The following is a 23,905-nucleotide window of genomic DNA, read 5'->3' as shown; positions in this document are numbered from 1 at the left end:
TTCAAAACTGCACCGATTTGCAATCAAATTCCGGCTGCTGCTCCAGAATGAGACACCGAGAGAAAAGAGAAAAAATAATGAATAAGAAAACTTCTACTGCCGCTGATGATGGTGTGCTAGCTCCGACGTCGTTTGCACCGGAAAATTTGTTCCTGCTACTTACTCAATGCAAATTTGTGCAAAAAGGCTTGCTCAGTCTCAATTTTATACGACAAATCGAACCGTTGCAAACGAAATGTTGCCTTATTTTTATACCCGTTTGATGGATTCCAGAGTCAAAAAGTAATCTATTACAAGAGATGAGAAAAATAAGTGTAATCCAGAGACCAGCCGAGCAATCTTTGCCTTAAAAGCTGTCAAATGAGACTTTTTCCTTCATTATTTCTCTCTCATTCGCTCATATGTCAGCTGCCAGTTTGACAGTCCATTTTAGCTCGATTATGAGCTACTTCGCCTGGGATAACGTAATTTCAAAAAATCGTCTTAAGATTCTATGATACAACAAATGTTAAAACATGATTAACAAAGCAACATTACTTCTTGCACTATGTATAACAAATTTAGAAGGTTATTAAAAACCTATAACCATATGACTTGTGATTTTTTAATGTATAGAAACATTACACGAACAAAATTTTTCAAATACTAATTATAGTAAAATTCCAATTTTAAAAAACACTCTTAAACTAATTCTAATTATTTCACTACATTTACAAGGTTTCAACCACCGGTGCTTCCAAATTGACGTACGCTATTGCAGTTATAGGCCGCAGTGCTTACTTCATCGACACTGGTTTTCAAGCAAGGCATTTAAAAAGTGCATCTGGAGCTGATCGGTTCTTTGGAATTTCAACTGCTGTAGAAACATACGGTAAGTATTCGGTTTATCCTAATCGTTAATATTGATAAGCAAAAGAATAAGAAGATAACAACGAACTGATTAAAAGGAAAAAGAGAATGAGGAGTACTAACTTCAAGTCCAAAGTTCAAACGACCGCGAATATATTCGAGCAAATGCTTATAGGAATGCATTAGCTTGAATTTCCCAAATTTGCAGTGACGATGCATTATAAAACGACATATACGAATTGTATAATACGCTGATATACCACATGCTGTGTAATAATTAAGACGCTTCAAATAGTTTATTTATTAACAGAGTATATGAAACGTTTAAAAGCACCCTTATATGTACAAATGTATACAAGCACTCCATTATGTATACAAATCATCGTAACCGTGGCGGCGGCGCCTGTCAATGTTTTTTTTTTTGCAAAAGCGTATATTGCGTTTCACGTCAGTAAGGTGTTATGCACACAGGTCTGCCAGTACATAAATTATACATAACATTATATAGGCGCTGCCGTTTTCTAATTATTTGCAGCTATATCGTTGCAAATGCACTTTCATTAGAGATCGCCTATCGCTAGTGGATCATCCCTTCGTAAGCATTACCACACCCGTAAATATGAATCAAAAGGAGAAAAAATTGGACATTGTAATCTTCGGTGCAAGTGGATTCACCGGCAAGTACACCATCTTTGAAGGAATCAAATTGCTTAATGGGTTGCGTTGGGGGATTGCTGGACGCAGTCAGAAGAAGCTTCAAGAAACTCTAATGGAAATCGGGAAAAAGGCCAACAAGGATCTTTCCGACATTCCGATAGTAACCGCCGACCTAAAAGATACCGAATCGTTAAAACAGCTTGCCGAACAGTGCAAGGTGTTGATTAACTGCTGTGGACCCTATCGGTTTTATGGTGAGCCGGTTGTAAGGGCTTGTATTGAGGCTGGAACACATCACGTGGACGTGAGTGGAGAACCACAGTACATGGAGCGAATGCAGCTGGAGTACCATCAACAGGCACAGGAACGCGGTGTATACGTCGTGTCTGCGTGTGGGTTCGATTCCATTCCGGCTGATCTTGGCACAGTGTTTCTGGAACGCGAATTTGACGGTGTAGTCAACTCGGTAGAAACTTACTTACAGATGACATCAAAAATTCCTTACGACGGTGGCGCAGTGCTTCATTACGGAACCTGGGAATCAGCCATTTACGGATTGGCGCATGCTAACGAGTTACGTCCTTTGCGCTCCAAGCTGTACAAATCTCGTCTCCCCAACTTCCAACCGCGGCTTAAGAACCAAATGCCGATGCATAAGACGAACATACTGAACGGTTGGTGGGCGGTACCGTTTCCTGGGTCGGATCGTTCCGTTGTTATGCGATCCCAGCGATATTTTTATGATGCGGAACACAAACGACCCATTCAAATGAAGGCATATGTTGCTTTTGCGTAAGTTACATAGATTTTTCTAGTAAATCATTGATATGGGCCAGTTCTTCATAGCTAATCTCGATATTGTTCCAGGTCATTGCTGCAGGTGTTGGGAGTTGCATTTGTTGCTACCGTATTCGCTATTCTTTGCCGGTTTGAAATAGGCCGAAAGTTGCTATTGCAGGTAAGAATCTAATATTCTGCGTTTTCTATACCAATTAATTTTTTTTGTTTGGATTTTACAGCACCCAAAGCTATTCTCTTTTGGATTCTGTTCCCACGACGGGCCATCTGAAAGATTGATGGAAAATACAGAGTTTACTATGTACTTCAGGGGTTTAGGCTGGGATAAGACAGAAAAGTTGCTAGATGCTAACGATCAATATAAAAGTTCGCCAAAGAAAAAGATCATAACGCGGGTTTCTGGAACCAATCCCGGTTATGGAGCGACTTGTGTTGCGTTAATTCTTGCGGCCGTCACCATACTACGAGAAAGCGACAAAATGCCTGGAAGGTTAGTAATCCGTCTAGTTCTGTTAGGTCCAATATAGCAGATTATGTTTTTTTATTACAGTGGAGGAGTTTATCCGCCTGGTGCTGCGTATGCTAAAACGAGCCTAATCGAGCAGCTGTGTGAAAATGGGCTCAAGTTTGAGGTATTGCGAGCTGCAAAGTAAAAGCTCTGCATGATGCATATTACAAATGTCTTCTTTTCGTCAGAAAGGTGTTGGTTTACGTGATAATACACTATTTGTAAATTACAGAAGCAATGGAAATATACTTTCTTTCTTTTAAAAAACCTTCCTTTTACTCTTAAATCGTAACGCAGAAATTAATGCATCGTCTAAAGTTCTGTTAGGATTCCGTCTTGAACAGAGGAGGGGTTGCAAGATCAAATGGAGATGGAATGACGACGATTTTGGGTCTCAATTTAGACAATACAGCATCCACGACTATATCGGTACACGACAACTATCTTACACATTGTCTAGGCGAAACGTTTTTAACAGCTAGAATACACGCGATCGTTTGACTATGCAGGACATTGTTAGTGCATTCGTTCAGCTTGATTTGAGATAAAGCGGATCCTTTTTACTGATTTTTTATTCAATACACGTGGGAATATGAACCGGAAATAATCAGTTATTGACTTTAAAATGTTCAACAAAAATTAATTATAGAAATAAAAGTTATTGCTTTTTCCACATACCATCCGAGCGATCTATGTTTGCTGAACTGAATCTATGAAGAAAAAACTTTCTCGTACTCGTTTTTCTATATAATTGTTTGTCGAAATACGTATTACTTTTGTACGCGCTTCGTCGGTCGCCAGTTTGACATAACCTGCTAGCACGATCATGTGTTATATTGCTTTGGGTAATGTACCTCGTAAACGAAGGTCATTTGAAAAGTCGCCCTAACACTCCACATGATGAAATTATTTAAAAATTTTAACATTATTTGTTGTACATCATTTTTGGAGCCTATTCAAGCAATCCAGCCCATCAGCATGTTACAAGTAATATTTTCCAACACTGGTCGCCTGGAGAGAGATTTTAATTGACGCATGCGAGTTCACTTGTAAGCCACGCCGGTTACTTCAGCGCTACTGGTTTTCTAGCCAGGCATTTAAAAAGTGGATCTAGAGCTGACCGGTTCGTTGGACACTCGATTGTTATAGGAACATACGGCAAGTGATCCGAGTTGTGTTTATCCTAATCGTTAATATTGATTAGGAAGGAGGTAAGATAAGGAGGAGTATAAATATCAAGTACAAAGTACAAGCGAGTGTAAATGTGTTCAAGTAAATGCCCTAATAATCTACTGAACCGAAATTTTGCAAATCAAGGGATTATGTTGGTGTTTATATAGATACCATAAAATCTATAACATGACATTGCTCAAATAATTGTTATTTAAAATCGCCCAATTTTTGTTATATTTCTTAAAATTAATCACATTAACTGTAAGCAATCAGAAACACATGAATAACAAAATTAATAGTTTTACAGCATTGAATGAGATGGAATGAATGTAATTGTGATAAATGAAAAATCAATCATACTTGAATAATTAATAGGGTCTCTTTTGAATCAAACATTTTTTGTTATGGATATGCGTTGGTCTATAATAGCCGGCACATGTTCGGTTGGCGTTTCGATTAGTTCATTTTTTGTTTCAATGCTCTCCTACAAATATGCTGAGTTGTTATGAGTGACATCATCGTAACTTGTTTCACCTATGCCGGAATCGAACACTTTACCTTGAAAAATATCCCCAATCATGCTGGGGTTGCGCTATTACGATGAACCAAACATTCCAAAACCCGACGCGTTTCTCGAAACTCTGCTTCATTTTACTTATGCATATTGATTTTACATTGCATTGCCTTAATGTATTCGATAAAATTTAAGCAAACACGCAACTTCATTTCGTGGTTAATAAGGTCTAATGAACACAAGGCTGCACTAATCATAATGGTACCCTGCTGTACTATACTGCATACTTTCTAATTTTTAGAAGTCAACTTACCAAATGCTATATCGGAAAAGGAGATCATAAGTCGGAAATTACTTTTGAGAAAAAAAAGTTACAAAAACGGATCATCATTAAAACCGTGAATATGGAACAAAACGAGGAAAAGTTAGACATTGTAATCTTTGGTGCAAGTGGATTCACCGGCAAGTACACCATCTTTGAAGGAATCAAATTGCTGGAAGGACTGCGCTGGGGTATTGCTGGACGCAGTCAGGAGAAGCTTCGTGAAACTCTAGCTGAGGTCGGAAAAAAGGCCAACAAGGACCTTTCCAAAATAACGATACTGACAGCCGATCTGAAGGATACCGAATCACTGACACAGCTTGCCAAACGGTGCAAGGTGCTGATCAATTGCTGTGGCCCATATCGCCTCTACGGTGAGGCAGTTGTACGGGCTTGTATTGAGGCTGGAACACACCACGTGGACGTAAGCGGTGAGGCACAGTATATGGAGCGCATGCAGCTTGAGTACCATCAACAGGCGCAGGAACGCGGTGTATACGTCGTGTCTGCGTGTGGCTTCGATTCAATTCCGGCCGACATGGGCACGGTGTTTCTGGAACGCGAGTTCGACGGTGTTCTCAATTCGGCAGAATCCTATCTACAGCTGACGTCAAAAATTCCATACAACGGTGGCGCAGTGCTACACTATGGAACCTGGGAATCTGCTGTCCACGAAGTGGCAACCGAGAAAGACCTCCGCTCGTTGCGTTCCAAGCTTTTTAAAACTCCTCTGCCAAAATTACTGCCGCAGCTTAAGAATCGAATGCCATTGCACAAGACAGACATGATAAATGGCTGGTGGGCGGTACCGTTTCCCGGCGCAGATAGTGCGGTCGTTATGCGGTCTCAGCGGCACTTTTATGATGTGGAACAAAAACGTCCCGTACAAATGAAGACTTACATCGCGTTTGCGTGAGTTAAACACATGCCAAGCGCAGTGATGGGAAGGTCCTTTTTCATCGAACTTGATCACCGTTTCAGGTCCTTGCTACGAATTTTTGGCATTGGATTTGTTGCCAGCATATTCGCTATCCTGTGCCGGTTCAAGATAGGCCGAAAATGGCTGCTGAAGGTAAGTGTCCTTTTTTTGCTTGCTAAGTATTGTACACTCTAATACCCGTATTTGTGGTGTTTTAGCACCCGAAATTTTTCACTTTCGGATATTGTTCTCACGAGGGTCCATCTGAAAGACTGATGGAAAATGCTCAGTTCACCATGCACTTCAGGGGTCTGGGTTGGGATAAAACAGAAAAGATGCTGCATCCAAACGATCAGTTCAAGAGTTTGCCTCGAAAGGAAATTATTGCTAAAGTTTCCGGAACCAATCCTGGATATGGAGCAACCTGTGTTTCGTTGATTGTTGCGGCCGTTACCATACTGCGAGAAAGCGATAAAATGCCAGGATCGTGAGTATTCCGTCTACTACCGTTGGGTTTCATATTGCATCTCTCATTTTGCTATTGCAGAGGGGGTGTTTATCCGCCTGGTGCCGCGTACGCCAAGACGAGTTTTATCGAACAGCTGTGCGAAAATGGATTCAAGTTCGAAGTAGTAAGAGTAAAGTAACGGGTATCCACGGCGCATGTTAATGCTAAAGTTGCCTACTATTCATTCTCCTTGGTGTTGGTTTACGTCCTGGTAAATAATACTGCTAGTAACGACATAGAGATTTTATCTTTAAAAATTGTATTAATTCTTTACTCCCAAATATTTGTGAAGAAATTGACGCAAAAATTGAATCTTATATAACTTCCAACGAATTTAAGTATATTCTTGTAATATTCGTCCAGCTTATCGTTCATTGTTTTTAACAGTTCATACGACAAATTGGACCATCCTGGACCATCTTTAGGTCTACCTTTGGTCCGATCAGATCTCGAATATTGTTGATTCCATACTTAATCATTGTTGGTCGTTCGAGTGATAATCCCCAAGCAATAACATTCACGCCTTTCGGTACTCCAAGAGGAATGAGCATTTCCGGGCGAAATACGCCGGAATTACCGACCTCAATCCAACGCTGCAAACCGGGATGGAAGCAGAATATTTCCATCGATGGCTCCGTGTACGGGTTAAATGTTGGTTTGTATTCCAGCTCCGTGATGCCGAGCTTATTGAAGAACGCATTGAAGGTGCCTATCAAGTCCCCAAGAGTTAGTCCGTAATCTGCCACAACGCCTTCCACTTGATGAAATTCGGCCAGATGGGTGGCGTCTAGCGTTTCGTTGCGAAATACTTTATCGATGCTGAAGTATTTGACCGGCGTAAATCCCCCCGCCTGGTTGGCCACTTTATACAGCATCCTGGCGCTAACACCAGTAGTGTGAGTTCGCAAAACGTTTTTTCGACATTCATCCAGCCTCCAATTGTAACGGTAACCAATCGAACCGTCGACCCCAGCTTCATGTGATGCTTTAACATCATTTAACAGGCTTATGGGAAACTTATCGCTTACTTGGGGATGCGAAACAAAAAATGTATCCTGTTGATCACGCGCCGGGTGTTGCTGTGGAACGTATAATGCGTCAAAGTTCCAGAAGCTTGATTCTACGAAATTGTTCGTCGGCATTTCCGAAAATCCCATCTCGAGGAAAATTTGGCGAAATTCAGAGCGAACCTTCATCAACGGATGCAGCTGGCCTCGACCAGGGGGTGCACCGAGTGCATCGAAGTTATATGCCTTAAATTTCAAATCCTTCCACAGCCCAATGGCCAACATCTCCACCGTCAGATCGGTTTCCAATTTTTTCAAAGTAGTGGCAAAATCTGGTCCTTTTGAGAGAACGAAACTCTTAGTGACACATTCTTCGAGAATTTTCCGTTTTTTGTACTCATTTTTCATCGCGTCAGCAACAGCCGATTCTTTACCATCCGCAATGGCTTTTACATGCGCTAACACATCATCACTGATTGTGTCCACTTTGCGTCGAACTAGCGGAGTACCAGCGGATTTATCGATATATATCCAGCCATTCGACATGGCTTTGCTAAAGCCGGCTTTTGGGTTCTTACCCCCACACTGTGAAGCGAATAGAAGATAACCTTAGTTAGCGAGCTGTGGTAAAGACACACGATGTTGTTGTAACTACCTTCATTAGCTCGGCTTGTGCAATGCCATCCTTAGGCACCGATTGAAATATGTTCGCTTCGTGACTGCCATGCTCCAAAAAGTCCCGTCCCTCAGCGGTAAGCTTCCAGGATTTACGCGTGCTCGGAACGCATCGAATAAGCTCACCAGTGGCCTCAATACTCTTGACCCCCCCAATCACTTTCTGATGATCTTCATCGAACACTGCAGCAAGATCTAGAGTATCCACTTCACCATGTTCTTCGATGTGTTTTAAAATGCGTTCCGCAATATCCTGCATTTTTGATCGTTGAGGCAGATCTATTGAGCAGAGGGTACAAAAAAGTAAATAACATGCCACGACAGATCTAACTCGTTGTCGGAATTTGTACGACAGTTGATCCGACAAATGATCCGTCATGAATGACCAAGCTTTGTAAAGAATCTGCTTTGATTACCATGCTCAACAATATCGAGTGTAGACTAGATAATCAATACTATAATGAATCATTTACCAGAATACAATCAAAATGTACTACATTTTTGATTAAAATGAATAACAATAACCATTACACCTAGCGTTATAAACTGACAAAATTGATTACAATTAGGCATGAACCTATAAATCACCGTTAATGTAAAAAGCATTGCTTTTTCAGCTTTTGATATACGAAATGTTACTACTATGACGTCATAGTTAATTATAATAAGCAATGGTCTTTATGGTGGACGACCATGATCTTTTTTGATTCGGCAACGACGCCATTTTTACGGCATTCTTAACTTTCGTGCCGTGGACATCGTGTGTGCTAGTTTTTCTCTCGGTGCAAAGAATCGTCCATAATTTTTACCGTATATCAAGTGAAGCTTAACTTTGTGACAAAAATCTTTAACAGTTTTGCGTGAGTGAAAGTGAATTACAGTGACTAGAAAATGACTGATACTGAGAAGAATGCACCAACAGCGACTGCGGAAGTTGAAGGTAAATTTTTGCTTAAACTTTTTCAAAGATGTCTGCTTTTAGAGCTGAAAATGGATTTCATGATATTTGCTTTAATGTTTTTCTTTTATCTATGCAGAACCCAAACCTGCAGATAACGATGGAACTGAAGGCGATGTTCAAAAGGACAATGGTAAGTATTTATGCTCGTGATTTTAATCAGAAAAGTATGCAATTTACCTGGCAGAAAAAATAGCAATGGCGGCTATGTGAGCAGCCTTGTGCTCCGATGCGGAGCGCTAGTGCTCCGCAGCACAGAGCAGAAATGCTGAGGTTTTGAATTCAAGATGGCGTCCATGACGCCGCTTTTTTTCATTGACGGATGTTATTGCACTTATTTTTAATGAGTTTTATATGAATTTGACATAATTCTGTTGTGAGTAAAATAATTTATTTTACGATTTGCCTTTCAAATCTATTACATAATATTTATTTTCATTCTTTTAAGAATTTTATGTTCATTATTCATTTGATTGAACTAATTAATTAACATTAGCAAGGTAAAGGCATTTGGCAAGTGGCTTGCATCTATTGAAGATTAAGTATTTACTACATGGGCTTTCGACTTTCATTTAATGGAGTTAATTATCTTCGCGTTCTAGAGCATCAGCGTACTATTAATGTAGGCAATTTGCCGAAGGATATCACGGAGCAGCAGCTGCGCGATCACTTCGACGGGCATGAAGTTGAGCGTGTTGAGATTTATCATTATCTGCGCAACACCTTGGCATTACTGGTGTTCAAGGACAAAGCTGCCGCTCAAAAGGCATCCGACGAAAAAGATGGCACAATGCTGAACGGTCGTCGACTTCGTATACATCTCGAGTACATTACGATTCGGTACACTAAGAAGGATGTGATTGTAATCGTTGTTGACGATGATATGACCGAGGAGCAGTTGTACGATCGCGTTAAAGAACACTGTGAGGTGACTCAAGTGTTCATATTCCATCCGCTTGGTTATGCGCATCTGGGCAAGGACGTAGACAAGGCTGCGGTATTGGAAAAGTTGACCGCGGCCGGTTTGAAGGCATATGACGTGAATGGGCGCGACCAAAACCAACACGTCGATCTGTGGCGTGCGGCCAAGTTGTTTTTCCGTAATCGTAACAGGGTTCAACTGTTGAACGTACCCCAAAAATGGGTAGAAAACACAGAAGAACTTAAAAAGGCCTGCTCAGAAGCGGGTACCATCACCGAAGCGATTGCCAATAACGTCAGTCAGGTGTCTTCCATTTATTACGCGCGCATTTTCTTTGAAACTGAAGATCAAGCCGCTAAGGCGGCCGAATTACTTAACGGAAAAGTATTTGACGGTAAGCGCATTCACGCGTTGCATCTTTCTTCGGCATTGCTGCCTAATTACAACACGTCTGTCTACGCGGCGCCGCTTGAAAGGAACGTCACAGAAGAAGATGTTTACGATCACTTCAAGCAGTTCGGTGAAATCGATTTCGTAAACCGACGCAATTGTGGGGAAAATGCCATCATTTGCTACAAGACCGAGGAAGCTGCAGAAAAGTCGCTCGCTTGTACCACCTTCCCTGCACCAACGGAAGCCAACAAGGAGGCAACGAAAACCATCGCAGTGAAGCGGTATGATGGTCCTTTAGTGTTGCGCGTTGCTGGAGTAAAGCGCAAGGCCACGACAACACAACGTGCACCTGCTGACGGTAAAGCTCGCGAGCAGCGTGCTACGAGCGGTGCCAACAGAGAAAAGTCGCACAAAGACATTCTACAAAAGTTACAGGCATTCTATCCTGTATACGTGTCTAATATACCCTTCAGTTGTCCGACACATGTTATCCGTGAGTTCTGTTCTTCTCTTGGAGGCGAGGTGAAATTCATCTTCTCCCCTCAACACTATCTGCTCTACCGATTGAGTGCCCCGCAACCAGTGAAAACAGCAATGGTCTATTATACGCGCCGCAATGATATGTTGAATGCGATTAAACAACTAGACAAGAAGATGCTCAACAACCAGCATCTTCACGTGCTTCCAGGACGTGGAGATTCTAACTTTGGACAACAGAAAACCCTCAAGCTATCCAAGATTAATGAATGTAAGTGTTCCCTAGATAATGATTACTTTGAGGACGTATTCTTCGCTTCCAGCTTCTAACTTCGCATATATAACTGTTGTTTTCTTTAATTTAATTGTTTCCACAGCCCTCTCAGAGGACGCGATATTCCGTAAGCTGCGCCCACTAGGTAAAGTTGTACGCTTGACCAAAAAGAGTCGCTCACTGGCATTCGTCGAATTTGCCGACAATGCCGATGTTGAAAAGATCGTGAAAATGAAGCAGGAGGAGCTGCCAATCAATTGTGTCTTTTCAAAGATCACAAAAGATGTCAGCCGTCGGCTGTACAACGAATCTGACCCACGTATTCTGGGTACGGTTGTACGATTGCTAAGACGCAACCCGAAGATGTTGAACAAAACTACCGGGGCCGGTCCACTTATGAGCGGCAGCAATGTCGTTGGAGGTCCCGGAGGATTTGGTGGTGGCAAGCGACCTCGCATGAGCGGTCCTCCTGGTAAGCTTCAACAACGGTTTAGGTTGTCTCATTCTCGCCTTTCCTGTATATTTGTATTATTAATTTTCCTATTTATAAAATGGAAAGCAATATTTTATTTTCGTCCTTCACGTTCATTTTCCTCTTTATTGCCTTCATATTATTTTTTATCTGTTTTTTTCAATGCTATTTGAAATTCGCTCCGATCACTATCATAATTGACAAGCAATTGCCAATTTTGTGAGTTTCATATGTGACAAAATATTGTTTTGGCAGAGAAAAAGACGGTGCTATCACTAATATTATTTTTACTCTTTTGTATCATGTAATATCATTAACTTTTCCTCCTGGATTATCTCTTTTCGTATTTTATATAATAAGAAACATAACTACAAGTTATCCTTTCGGCATACTCTGCTTGAAGAGACTTTTTGCCTTGTGTTTAGTGATGTGCAGCTGAGTTTTGAGAAAAGAGTGACTACAGTCAGGATTGCGGGAATTCGGATGATGCATATTAACCGACCCACATTCCCGCGCATGGTTCCCGCAAAGGTAAACCAAACTGCACGAGACTTGAGTTTTATATTCTCACTCACAAGCACGCCGGGAGCGCAGGGTTTGAAGACAAACCATTACTGAGCGTAGTTCGATTGGATGATTGTAGTTTGATTAGATCACCGTTTTAATGACGCATAACACTGAATGCGAGTGCGACATTCCCCGCTCGCTCAGGAATCATGCGACGCTTCCACACGTTGTCGTTCAGGGAGATTGATTCTCATGACCTTTTTCTCTCTTTTTCCCCAAAATCAATTCTTTACAGGTTTCGGCAATGCACCGCCCTTCAATCCCAATAATGGTGGCAATAATCTTAATAACAACCAAGCCATTCAGGACCTTCTGCGCCTGGCGTTCATGTCTGGCAAGAACGTGGGCGAAAGTCTGGCCGCCGGCGGTGGCAATGTTGGTGGCAATCAGGGCCCCAACCGTGGCGGCGGAGGCGGCGGTTCTTTCAATAACGCCGATCCACCAATTTCTAACCAGGGCGGCGTTAACAACAACGCCTTCGGTGGTGGTGATGGGGGCTTCGGCGCCGGCGGTAGCCGTAACATGAATAATCGCAATCAGAATACGAACTTCCGCGGTGGCAACCGCAACAATCAGAACAACAACGCCGGTGGCAATCGTGGCCTCGGCAACAGCAACAACAATGCTGGTAATAATAATTTCGGCAACCAAAACCAGAATAATAACAATGGTGGTCCACGAGGCTTAAGCGGTTCGCTAGGTGGCAACAACAGCGTTGGTAACATGAACAACCGCAACAATATGAACAACTTGAACAATCGAAACAATAGTAATAATATGAACAAGCGTAGCGGGGGCAATAATATGCAACAACAAAACACCCTTCAAGGTAGTGGTGGTGCTGCATCTGCGGGAAATTTGAACAAGAACAGTGGAGGACTAAGGGGTAACAATCAAGGAATGGGAGGAGGAGGAGGTAATGGAATGGGCGGCGGTAGTAGTGGCAACAATATGAATATGAACCGCTCAAACAACATGGGTGGTGGTGGCGGTGGTATGGGCGGTGGCAACAATAGAAACAATCGCAACAACAGCTATAACGATAATAATTCGTTTGGCAGCGGAAACGTTGGGGGAGGTGGTAACAACAATTCCTTCGGGAGTGGTGGCAACAATTTTTCGAATGACAATTTTGGCGGTGGTCGTAACAATGATAACAGCTACTCGAACGACAATTTCGGCGGTAGTGGTCGAAACGACAATTTTGGAAACGACAACAACTTTTCTAATAATAGCGGCAGCGGCGGTGGCCGCAGCAGCTTCGGAAACCGAAACAACGATAGCTATGGAAGCAGCCGCAATGACAACTTCGGTGGCGGCAGCTCCAATTTTGGTGGCAACTCGTTTGGCAACAACAATCGGTTCAATAGCGACAATGACGGCCCGTTCGGTGGCAACAGTGGCAATTCCGGCAGTGGAAATAATGCCTTTGGGTTGAACAACCGTGGCAACAACTCATCCAACAACCGGTTCAGGGATGATAATGTCGGCGGTAGTGGCGGTTACGGTGGTGGTAACACCAACAACCGTGGCAACAACTTTAATGATAATAGCAACAATTTTGGCAACAACCGCGGTGGCGGCGGAGGCAATCAGAAGCCTGAGGGTCTTTTCAACCTCGGTGGAGGTGGTTCTGGTAGTGGAAACCTTGGTGGCTTCAACAACATGTACAACAATTTCGGCGGAGGCAACTCCAGCAACTCGGGAAGTAACAACTTCCGCAATAACGATAACAAGGGAAGCTGGACGAGCGGCAACAGCAACAACAGCGGCATCGGTGGCGGACGATCGAATAGCAACCAGGATAGCATTGGTCGTTTGGCGGGAAGCCTATTTAGCCGTCGCTTCTAAAACCTTCTATATAACTACTGTTTGTTGTAAGGAGGAAACAAAAAAGATGGGTTAACTTTTGTCTCTCCCGTTGAGCTGCGTAGGAGGCAAAAGTTTATGCGCTAGATTTCAACAGAGCGCACATGCATTAATCCATTTTTGCTTTTTTGACGAATGTATTTGCACAATGGCTTTGAGAGCAATTATCGCTTTATGAACGGGAGTTGAAATTTCGATCATATCAAATCCCAATCACCACCACACCCACCTACTGTAATAGCCGCTCATTCATTCACAGGGGAAGGTTGCTCAGTAGAATAATGAAAAATGTAGATCTCTGTCGCAATCTACTCATATATTTAAGATAATGTATGGTGCCGATTCAGATACACATGCCTCATTTTATATTTCTTCACCCGATTGCTCTTGGTGAAACAGTTTTATTGACATTTGCAACATTTTATTTATTTTACAGCTGACAGTTTGAATGATTCCTTTCCTTAGTATTCTTCCATGTTTGCTCTGTGTTGTTGGAAGATTAGATTGTTCTGTAAGTGCTGTCAGAATAACAAATTTTAATATAACTACCGAAAGATCGGTTTATAAACGTAGAGGCAAGGCATAAAAGTATCTGAGTTTATTGACATAGTGTAAGCATGCATACCATACAATTCAATTATATTAGAGTATAGACACATTAATGCGTCGATAACACTTACATTTGCTAAAAATGTATGTACATGAAGGGAAACAAATTAAAAACAAGGCGTTGTGTGCAAGCGCAGATTAAATGCACCAATAATTAGTTGTTAAATCTACACCCTGAATTATGTTCCAATTCCTCTTCTAGGTGATATGAGCATTGCGTAGTTGCAAAGTAAGCGAGTTTGGCAACAGAATGCGTCTATGATACAGACATGGTATTTTGTTTACGATTTCTGTAAATGCCAACTGTGCTTTTAATAACACGATTTTGAACCAAACCCCATAAAGTTATTAATATGGTTTTTGAATGTATCAGCAAATAAAAGAGCTGTGGTTTTATTTTGATTTACGAAATTATTTCCTTAATTTTTCAAAGTTAACGGAACTCAAGTCCTGTTAGTTTGTTGTTCTACATGTAAGGTTTCTGAAATGTAATAGCAGATCTTACATGTAGCATATCAATAACAAAACAGTGAAGATGCAGATTGAACATCTTGAGAGAGCAATCGTATGAGATGTCTTTTTGTTTATTGATTTTAGATTTGGCTTGTAAACGAGAAACAAACAAGGTATTTCTTTTCGTACGTACTATGATTGTGACCCTAGAAGAGTGTTTACTAAACTGTAACTAGCTAGTAGGCAAACATTAAATCGAATTAAAATTTCCCATGTTTAATAGTTTTAGTCCAAGCTCATCTATGAACATATTATCTGATCTACTTGAGCTAAGCGACGATATAGCATGTTGTACTAATTACTGAGTAGTGTTCGCATATAGTAACAACTTTTAGGGTCGTTCAGATTGCGGAGCATTTTAGCTGTAAGTATCGACGTCAGCAAATCCATCGCGCTTCAGTCGTGTGCGAGATTTGAAAATAGGGGGTTGCATATCGGACTAATTTCGACAAGTTTCGAAAAAAAATGTACAACAGTCAGTCAGTCAGTCAGTCCATCCAAGAGCGTATGACTATCGGCTGTCTCAGGTACACGTTTTTTCTGAGAGAGCACCGACTTTGCCAGCTTATAAAATGTGCAACGGTTAAATTACGTCGCGAGAAAAAGCGAAATATGAAACAAACAAGCATGATGATGTTTTGTAATTCGATGATTAAAAATACTACGAATCCGAAGCACTTTGTGTGCTCCTTCGGCAAGGAATACAAGATGCTGATTGCAAAAGATGAATCCTAGTTTAACATATTGGATACCAAGCTAAATAAAATTTAAAAGCCAATGAGTACTTGTACCTGGGATTACTGGTTGTCTTTTTGCATTTTCCATGGAGACAAAGTATAAATAATTTGGGAGAATGATGTAATGCTTATTATTCCCTTTTTACAGTAAATATTAAAATCGAAGAGTCGTGCATCGTAGATAATCGCAAAGTATTGCGATGTTTGTCTGAATTCAATCGACACAACGGAAGTTCTGTTCGATTCAGGCATGATGCTCTTCGTTACTAATCAAATGGATTGTCTACGAATGCGTCGATGTCCATGTTCAGCGCAATAACAGAAGGTATAAGAGGATGATATCAAAGACTGTTGTGTTAACAGGCACTACAAACACGTAGCGATCTTAGCCTGCTGCACGAGACACCTAAAATAATACTCGTGGTCAAGCGCCATCGTCTACCACTCATTGAAAGACTGACTAGAAGACTGGAGAATTCCTGCGTGCATAATTGTATAGAGAAATTTATCATCTCAAATCAATCCTGTGGAGCATTCGTCACCAAGCCACCAAAAAACAATCTTTTTCTTCTGTATATACTACGCAATTTTCTTTTTTCATATAGCTTCGCAACAACTAAAAAAAAACAAAATTATCATAACCGTTGTACGTTTATAAATTAGCGCACAATCAGGTATGAGATGCCGTATCAACATTATTCATGGACAGGCGTTTCTTTACACGCTTCTTGTTCAAACGACGCATACATTTCCTGGCCACATGATCAAGAGAGCAAAATGGAAAATACAGATGATTGAATCGATCAGAGCGCTTGACACACGGATATGTTTGCTCATGATTCTTAAGTTATGTAAGTACAACCACCAACATTACATGTATATAACGGTGCCAGACACCCTTCGGCTTCCGTTTGTCTATATTTTAGAATAATCAAACCATATCGACTGGTCTGCACACAATTGAACATGCTATGAGCACGTTCAGTAATCCATCCGAAAGCATTTTATCATTTCAATCTGGATGAAGGAATAGACATTCATTCAACAAGTACTATTCTGTGTTGTACCGACACCCTTTATGTTCGGCATTTTTAAAAGCATTCAATACTGTTTTGGTAATCAATGTTTTCTCTGATCGTCACTGGCTCTTTTTTGTAAAACTATTCGATTGTATCGTCATACAATTTTAGTCGCCTGTGTTGTAGAAGAATAACCTTTTCAGAGTTATATTTGTAATGCTACAAATGAGATACCCTCTAGATGTACATCAGAGTGCCGAACATGAACTGGAAGTAGATTGCTTTAGCATCAACCATTCAGCCGAAATACATTACCACCTGCCTTTTTTAACATAGTTATTCTCGAAATTGACACACTAGTCAATTCATTATACAATGTTCGATTATTCTTGCATTTGAGCTAGTTCTGGATGCGTGATGATGCGTCAGCGCAATAATTAACATGTATATTACGTATGTCATGTGCCTATATTGAGATGGGGTGCGTTTTTTGGATTTGAATGTTCCGATAAAACCACATAACTCAAAATTTGATAATTTTTTTCAACATGCTTTGTGCTGTTTATTTTAAAAGCGACTCTTATTTTTATTGAATATTACGCATATTTAAAATATTATCAAATAATAGTTATTCAATTTTTACAAGAATTATGTTACTACTAAAATGCTTTGATCTTTCTTTTAGCGCCCATCATTGCAAGCTAGGTTGCAAGATGTATCTACATATGATGTGCCATAAAAATGTTGTTTTACTTAAAATTTTTAGGTGATTTAACTTATCGATAATTATTACACTAACGATGTTTTCCGATTCAGGGTGCTGCCAGCAGTTTCGGTAAATATGTAAAGAAGGTTGTAAGTTGATTAATGATTCAATAGTGTTGGTACATGTTGTTATTAAATATATTTAATATATTATTTCGCTATGCTCAACCAAAAAACGAAAGATTCCACAATGTGCTTCGAATGTGTTCATTGATTGTACAGTATGAAAAGTAGAATAGCTACTAAATGTAGCTTCTAAGATGCGGATATGGTGTGCGGACGAATTGGATACCACCGAGACACCGACCCATATGTATCGACAAATGGGTCGGGGGTGTTGAATAAAATAACCAAACTAACGTATTGTGAATCCTTGTAACTTGATAGTAGTTGAAATTGAAGCAAGAACACATGATCCTTCAACGATTCAATCGATGTTCGAAAAACGTATTTGGAACATGGATTTCTCATCATGAAGCTTTGTTATTTCCACGCTTCACTTACTCATGTTCCAAGAGATTCATAGTACGTGTGTTTGTCAAAAATCAAAATTTTATTGACTTGGTTTTGTCTTTTCAATTACTTTTCAACATTCTCTTCGTCGTCGCTCTCCCTCTTCTAATGATGTCCGAATCGCTGGTGGGATCATGTGGGGGTCCTTATGGTTTTCGATGTTTCGCTTCACTCTGATCGATATCCATAATGCAATCGTAATGGGTTTTGAACGTGTGTTGCACCTTAACTTGTTATTCGGACGTTCGTGCTTTCCCCCCCCCCCCACCCACATTATTTCTATTCGGCGGTTGGCGTTCCTCAACGTGATTTAGACACATTCGATGATGAGCGATACTATCAATCGATAACTCCCACCCCGGCGTTACCGGTACCGGCCACCATACAGGCGGTCGCACCTGCCACTGCTGTTACGACCGTGATTACCAGTGATAACACATTTCAATCGGAATACATACCGGTCCCCAGAGGTGATGAGCGGTATGAGTTCGCGACAAGCATGATGCCGCGTGACACGCGCATGTACGAGCCGAGCGGTCTTGTTTCATCGTCGTCAGCAATCGGTGTGAGTGACTCGAACACCCCAGGCGGCAGCCTTTCGAACACTGCACCGCCACATCCTGTCGTTCCGTTGTCGTATAGAGGCGATGAAAGGCACTACTATCCTGTAGTAAGCACCATCACCAGCTCCTACTTGCTTGACAATCGACCGTACGAGCAGTCGCTTAACTCACCCTCGATGATGCACGATCGTCTGTATCAACCGACCACGCACACCATAACTAGCGGCATGCTGTACAACGAGCGGTCGCATTATGAATCTGCAACGATTGCGGCCGTTGGAGGCGGAACAGGAGGTCCACCACCTCCTCATCTTTCTAGTATCTCAAACAACAGCGATTGCCATGCGGTGGATATCATGATGCGATCGGATCCGTCCGTGGCGGCGGCTGCAGTCGCTGCTGCTGCCGGTATTGAACACGCCGAAGCGTCCTGGCGCGCAGAAATGATGGAACGCCAGGATGAGATCGACCGGCAGTATTTGGTCTTGCTTCCACGAGAGGACAAAATAGAGCCGCAGGACGACCTCTAGATGGCGGTTCGAGCAGCTACCTGAATGCACTTTTTGCTTTGGTAAAAGTGACAACATTAAATGTACGGTGGTAGCGATGGCATATTTAACACATTGGTTGAGAAGAAACAAACTACTCGTGCTTTCGTCGATCGGTGTCACAGTAATGGCCTTATTTCCTGTAAATGAATGCAGTGCAGAACTGGAAAGAGAGAAGACTGCTCTGAAACGAAGAAAAAGAACTCCCATGAACTTTCACGGTTTGGATAAGGCGCCTGTAAGAATCATTTGCACACGGAATCAATACCACTAATAATGATACGACAGGGGCCATGATCAAGAGCGATTTCTTCACCAACGCTCAGTACCAATATATCATTGGCAAAGAAGTAACTTTGGTCAATCTCAAAGATGGTAGCAGTCAAGCACAGGAAGTGCAACAAAATCAGCACTCTCAAAAACAATGCGATTAAAGTACGACTGTTTTGCGAAAAAAGACGTAATTCAATCGAAATCAAAAGTTAAGTTCAACAAAACGAAAACATCTAAGTAGAGCACACGGGCAAGGCTAATGATAATGATATACGAGAAACAAGTGACATAGTTGGAAGTTCTGTGCATCGACAGTTGTTAGAGAATCTTAGAAACTCAAGTTTCTTACAAATATGGCTTTAAAGACAACAACAACAACAAACATCATATGATACCAAGAGATGTAATTGAAACATCGAGACGTGCCGAATAAGATTTAGGAAAAGGAAGAAATGAGAAAAGGAGCTGCTCTCTTACTATTACCATTATTCTAAATCGTATTAAGTATTTAAGCTAAATGCAACGACTAATGGAAAGATAATAATCGTAAGCAACAACAAAACACATTTGTACGTTGATTGTTTTGTACGTTTTCTTCAGTTTTTTTGATAAGATTTCATTAGGACAATAACTATTAGACGTATGCAATGATATAGTATATAGAATGGAAGGAAAGACGGGTGGTGGTAGTTTACTAACGATTTAATCATATACCAATATATTGGCATACATTATGTTACCAACCTAGAAATCTGAATGGTATGCGGGGGAGGAACAGAGTCGTAAAGCCAAACTATACCTAGCGTGTTCTCAATAGTTTGATACTAGGGCCACTAACAACTTCACAAACAATTACACAGACACAACTCGTTACTTAACGGCAAACAGATAGCTCTCTATAAGCAATATTAGCAAACACTTGTTATTACCTTAGAGAAAGACAGAATTAAGGCAGTGCAGCATAGATTGGTAATGATGGATAAGCAAACACATTATATTAAGAATTTATATTGAACAACAATAACTGGCCTTAAACGTATAAAGTATATTTACAAAATGATAAAACAAACAATGCTAACTATTTAAGCAACAAACTGTGGTGCCAAAATGCTCTGTCGTATAGGAGATGTCAATGACCGCTCGATTGATGAAAATGGGCACCTTCAGTGATTGGCAAAAAATGAGATTGTTGAATGCTGGCAAGGAAGATGAGTGTAAAAAAGATATATAAATTTAAAACAAATTCATACTATATCACACATTTTTGTAGTGTGTTGAATGAGAAATTCTTTATATACATACATATATATTAAATTCAAAATTCATGCAAACGCGTTTCAAACCGACACAGTTAGGAAGCAAACAGAAACACATATTACCAAAGCTATCAATTTCGATTACGTATTACCTTAACAATCGTTATCTGTATTTGATGCTAAACTCTCTGCTACTACTACCGCAAATACTATTATCTCTACTATCTCCTATCTTTAACACTGCACTGAAATGCATAGGGGTTGATAATGTTACTAATCTAAAGCGTCATTCGACTACAAATCTACAGGATTATCATTGAATATGTCGCAAAATTTAATATTCATCTCATCTTTTACGATCGTAGTTAATTTGTTGCGTGTTTAAACGACTTAAGTTAGCATGAAGCAATCTGAAATGTATCTTTCAAAACTATCCTTCTATTAGGTGATGAATCCTACAATACATGCAAACGCACTGCGGATAAGAAACAGTAAAAATGCAACTGCAAACTAGACTCAATTTTTGTACAATGTGTGACTTGAATTTTGTATTTGTTGTCTCATTTGGATGCACGTAAATCAAATGACAAAATCCTTTTTTACGGATTTTCCAACAAATCCAAGTAAAATGTATTGTTTTTAAATTTCATTTGATTATGAAACCCTTTACCAAACCACCACAGTAAATTTTGAAACGAAAATTTATTAGCCATTTATATTCGTGAATGAGGAATAACGTCACTGAAACAACAGCTAAATGAAGATTACAGGAATAAAAAATCGTGTAGCGAACCATTAGCGTTCAATCATCCTGACGAATGAGTTATCGAAACCAGTAGTGATATTTAGAAGAAAGTATAACAAATTAACTCTTTATATACTGAAATCAATGATAGGATATCTCTTATGATAGACACAATTAATACTGAAGCCAGTGAAGACAGCCGAAAATCGAGAGATTGGACATTATAACCAAACGGGAAGAAGACAGAACGAAAGATAAACACGCCTTCCATATATTATGTAAGCAAGCTGACGTTAGTTTTTTTATAGGATATAGATTGAAACTGAACCGTAGTTTTCGATAGTGTTGACTTCCGAAAGTTGGAAATATCTAGATTAAGTAAATGCTTACAGTGCTAAAGATGATAAATGATGAAATGGCAACATTACCTATCCAGTTCTACGGGCAAAATGTGCTACCAAACAGACGATCCGTAATTCAATTTGGTGGAAACGATTGGTTAATACGCATTAACTTTATATGGAGATATTTGAAGCACGAGTTAGGCTGGAGGAGAAAAAACGTTCAAAATCAAAAGCTATAATAGAATTTACTGACAGTAGCTGCGAGTTACCGTAATATATTTACCACTGGAGGTAATAGCTGACTGGCCGGGTGTAAAGGCCAATGATAATAATTCTTTACCGAGTATCACAGTAAGAAGAAGCTATGGATGGTGTGCATTATATACCCTTCGGTACGATAGTTTAATAACTGGATACCTCAGCAGACGCACCACAAGCGAGCAAGCGTCTATGCGCAGGGTGACCAAAAGTCTGGAGGTTAGGTTTTTCAAAGACATGACATTGGCTGCACAGGTATGCTGTCCAAAAAGCAGGTATTCAAAATGACCTCCTCAGTCGTCTTACACCATCGAGAGGCGAAATGTAAAGGTGGTCCCGTGATGGAGTACGAGGATGTGTCCCAATTTTCTCATCCCGAGCACAGCACGGTGCATCCTGGACGGGTAGATATGTTTGCAAAAAAGGAAAACCCTAGTAGACGTTACATAATCCGCCGTATGCGCGAGTGATTACGTGAAAAATGTGGGCCGATCCTTGACCAGATGGCTGCGTGTGGTGGGAGGTAATACATATGATAGTCAATTAAAGGCGAGTGGTGGGCACAAGTGCCGCAGGTAAACGCAACGGTCATATACCGAAAAAACTCATTTTTTGCGCTTAAATTTAGCCAACTAGTGAGCGTGATGAACAAAACTATTGGTGCAAAGTATACACTTTTTCAAACGTAATAATCGCCCTGCAGCTCGCCAAAAAAAAATCTACGGGAATGTATAACTAGAGCAAAACGTGCGTTTGTTACTTAAACCTTACTAAAAACAACACATTAGAAGCGGTTGCATCGTGTAAAGAAGTGATAATTTATACATTGCAAAATTTATGCGATGCGATATTTTCATTCGACGACGGCATGTTGTAGAGGCTGTGCATTATTCGGGTATTTGATTTGAAATCAACCTACCCCCTTTGGGGTGGATTAAATCGCTTGATTTGATGCAAATAGTTTTCGTGTGGCCACTTGCAAATAATATTCATAATTTAAATTCGGTTCGTGTACTCTTGAGTATGACCGCCGCCGCTAGGCCGATCATTTACATCGGGAAAAATCTTATTGATTCATGATCGCGGTCTCATTCGCTGATAACTGCAACCGTGCACCGGATATTGAAGCATTGAAAGTCAGCCTGCCTTCAAACGTTATCTATGGACAGACATATTTGATCCCTTTTGATAAATTTCTCCGCACGTGCCAAATGTCTCGGTATTGTTTCATATTTGTCCTATTCCGCATAACTAGACCTGATAGGGTTACAACAGAACGATGCAGCAAAATGTGGACTAAATGCGAAAAAACCATTCAGCAAAACACAAAAAATAACACCGCAACAACACGTAACTACTGAAAGTGCCTTTTGAATGTATTGTTATTAGAACTTTTTAGCACTGATCCTCTTTCGATCGGTTGTTGTCAACATTTGTCACTGTCGTCGTCGTCGTCCTTTTTCTGCTGCATCGTTGGTCGTCTGCACGTGCAACGATCTCGCAGTTATCCGTTTTTACCGCAATGAAACAGATTTAATAGATTATTGGATTGCCTGTGTATCAGCACCGTGTGATGGGATATTGATTTGAGTTTGTTTGGATTACACAAGTTGGGGGTTGTTGTTTTCTTTTGGTTTTGCCTTAAATTTGCTTAAACGACGATGCGTGCAATGTTTCGCGTTAAGCAGGGTAGGGCACATGTGCCTCCCTTCTTCGTCCATTCGAACATGCAGCAAACTACTGCTTACGGAGAATATGGCGGTGAACGTAACCCAGTGCCACATCGCGGCAGATGCAAAAGTTGGGCATTCGCTTGTTATTTAATTTTTATTTAAATGAGAATGGTTTAGTTAGTTGAATGAAACTACCATATAATATAGAAAACGGCATTAGTCATGTG

At 40.6% G+C, this 23,905-nt stretch overlaps 4 protein-coding genes across 4 annotated transcripts; 3 read left to right on the top strand and 1 right to left on the bottom strand.

Annotated features, from left to right (window-relative positions):
• Nucleotides 1–821: 821 nt before the first annotated feature.
• LOC128730402 (saccharopine dehydrogenase-like oxidoreductase) lies at nt 822–3,042 on the top strand. Its single transcript, XM_053823448.1, has 5 exons — nt 822–871; nt 1,385–2,298; nt 2,374–2,464; nt 2,526–2,794; nt 2,855–3,042. Exons 2-5 carry the CDS (start codon nt 1,469–1,471, stop codon nt 2,955–2,957), a joined length of 1,293 nt encoding a protein of 430 aa, XP_053679423.1. The 5' UTR covers nt 822–871; nt 1,385–1,468; the 3' UTR covers nt 2,958–3,042.
• A 1,861-nt stretch (nt 3,043–4,903) lies between these two features.
• On the top strand, nt 4,904–6,387 carry LOC128730792 (saccharopine dehydrogenase-like oxidoreductase). The gene is made up of 4 exons (XM_053823875.1): nt 4,904–5,733; nt 5,803–5,893; nt 5,959–6,227; nt 6,288–6,387. Exons 1-4 carry the CDS (start codon nt 4,904–4,906, stop codon nt 6,385–6,387), a joined length of 1,290 nt encoding a protein of 429 aa, XP_053679850.1.
• A 197-nt stretch (nt 6,388–6,584) lies between these two features.
• LOC128720677 (phenylalanine--tRNA ligase alpha subunit) lies at nt 6,585–8,189 on the bottom strand. The gene is made up of 2 exons (XM_053814361.1): nt 7,911–8,189; nt 6,585–7,840 (listed from the first exon to the last, which is right to left on the bottom strand). Exons 1-2 carry the CDS (start codon nt 8,187–8,189, stop codon nt 6,629–6,631), a joined length of 1,491 nt encoding a protein of 496 aa, XP_053670336.1. The 3' UTR covers nt 6,585–6,628.
• Nucleotides 8,190–8,692: 503 nt separating this feature from the next.
• On the top strand, nt 8,693–16,711 carry LOC128720676 (uncharacterized). The gene is made up of 5 exons (XM_053814360.1): nt 8,693–8,870; nt 8,968–9,021; nt 9,491–10,951; nt 11,058–11,426; nt 12,229–16,711. The coding sequence occupies exons 1-5, from the start codon at nt 8,822–8,824 to the stop codon at nt 13,842–13,844; spliced, it is 3,549 nt and encodes a 1,182-aa protein (XP_053670335.1). The 5' UTR covers nt 8,693–8,821; the 3' UTR covers nt 13,845–16,711.
• Nucleotides 16,712–23,905: the final 7,194 nt, after the last annotated feature.

Source organism: Anopheles nili, chromosome 2 (genome assembly GCF_943737925.1).
Source record: "Anopheles nili chromosome 2, idAnoNiliSN_F5_01, whole genome shotgun sequence".
Taxonomy (NCBI): Eukaryota; Metazoa; Arthropoda; class Insecta; order Diptera; family Culicidae; genus Anopheles; species Anopheles nili.
This window is presented reverse-complemented; position numbering and strand designations above follow the sequence as displayed.

Coding starts and splice junctions, on each gene's coding strand:
- LOC128730402 (XM_053823448.1), top strand. CDS start 1,469: ATGAATCAAAAGGAGAAAAAATTGGACATTGTAATCTTCGGTGCAAGT. Junction 2,299..2,373: donor AAGGCATATGTTGCTTTTGC/GTAAGTTACATA, acceptor ATATTGTTCCAG/GTCATTGCTGCAGGTGTTGG. Junction 2,465..2,525: donor GCCGAAAGTTGCTATTGCAG/GTAAGAATCTAA, acceptor TGGATTTTACAG/CACCCAAAGCTATTCTCTTT.
- LOC128730792 (XM_053823875.1), top strand. CDS start 4,904: ATGGAACAAAACGAGGAAAAGTTAGACATTGTAATCTTTGGTGCAAGT. Junction 5,734..5,802: donor AAGACTTACATCGCGTTTGC/GTGAGTTAAACA, acceptor TCACCGTTTCAG/GTCCTTGCTACGAATTTTTG. Junction 6,228..6,287: donor AGCGATAAAATGCCAGGATC/GTGAGTATTCCG, acceptor TTGCTATTGCAG/AGGGGGTGTTTATCCGCCTG.
- LOC128720677 (XM_053814361.1), bottom strand. CDS start 8,189: ATGCAGGATATTGCGGAACGCATTTTAAAACACATCGAAGAACATGGT. Junction 7,841..7,910: donor CACAAGCCGAGCTAATGAAG/GTAGTTACAACA, acceptor TTCGCTTCACAG/TGTGGGGGTAAGAACCCAAA.
- LOC128720676 (XM_053814360.1), top strand. CDS start 8,822: ATGACTGATACTGAGAAGAATGCACCAACAGCGACTGCGGAAGTTGAA. Junction 8,871..8,967: donor AGCGACTGCGGAAGTTGAAG/GTAAATTTTTGC, acceptor TTATCTATGCAG/AACCCAAACCTGCAGATAAC. Junction 10,952..11,057: donor GCTATCCAAGATTAATGAAT/GTAAGTGTTCCC, acceptor TTGTTTCCACAG/CCCTCTCAGAGGACGCGATA.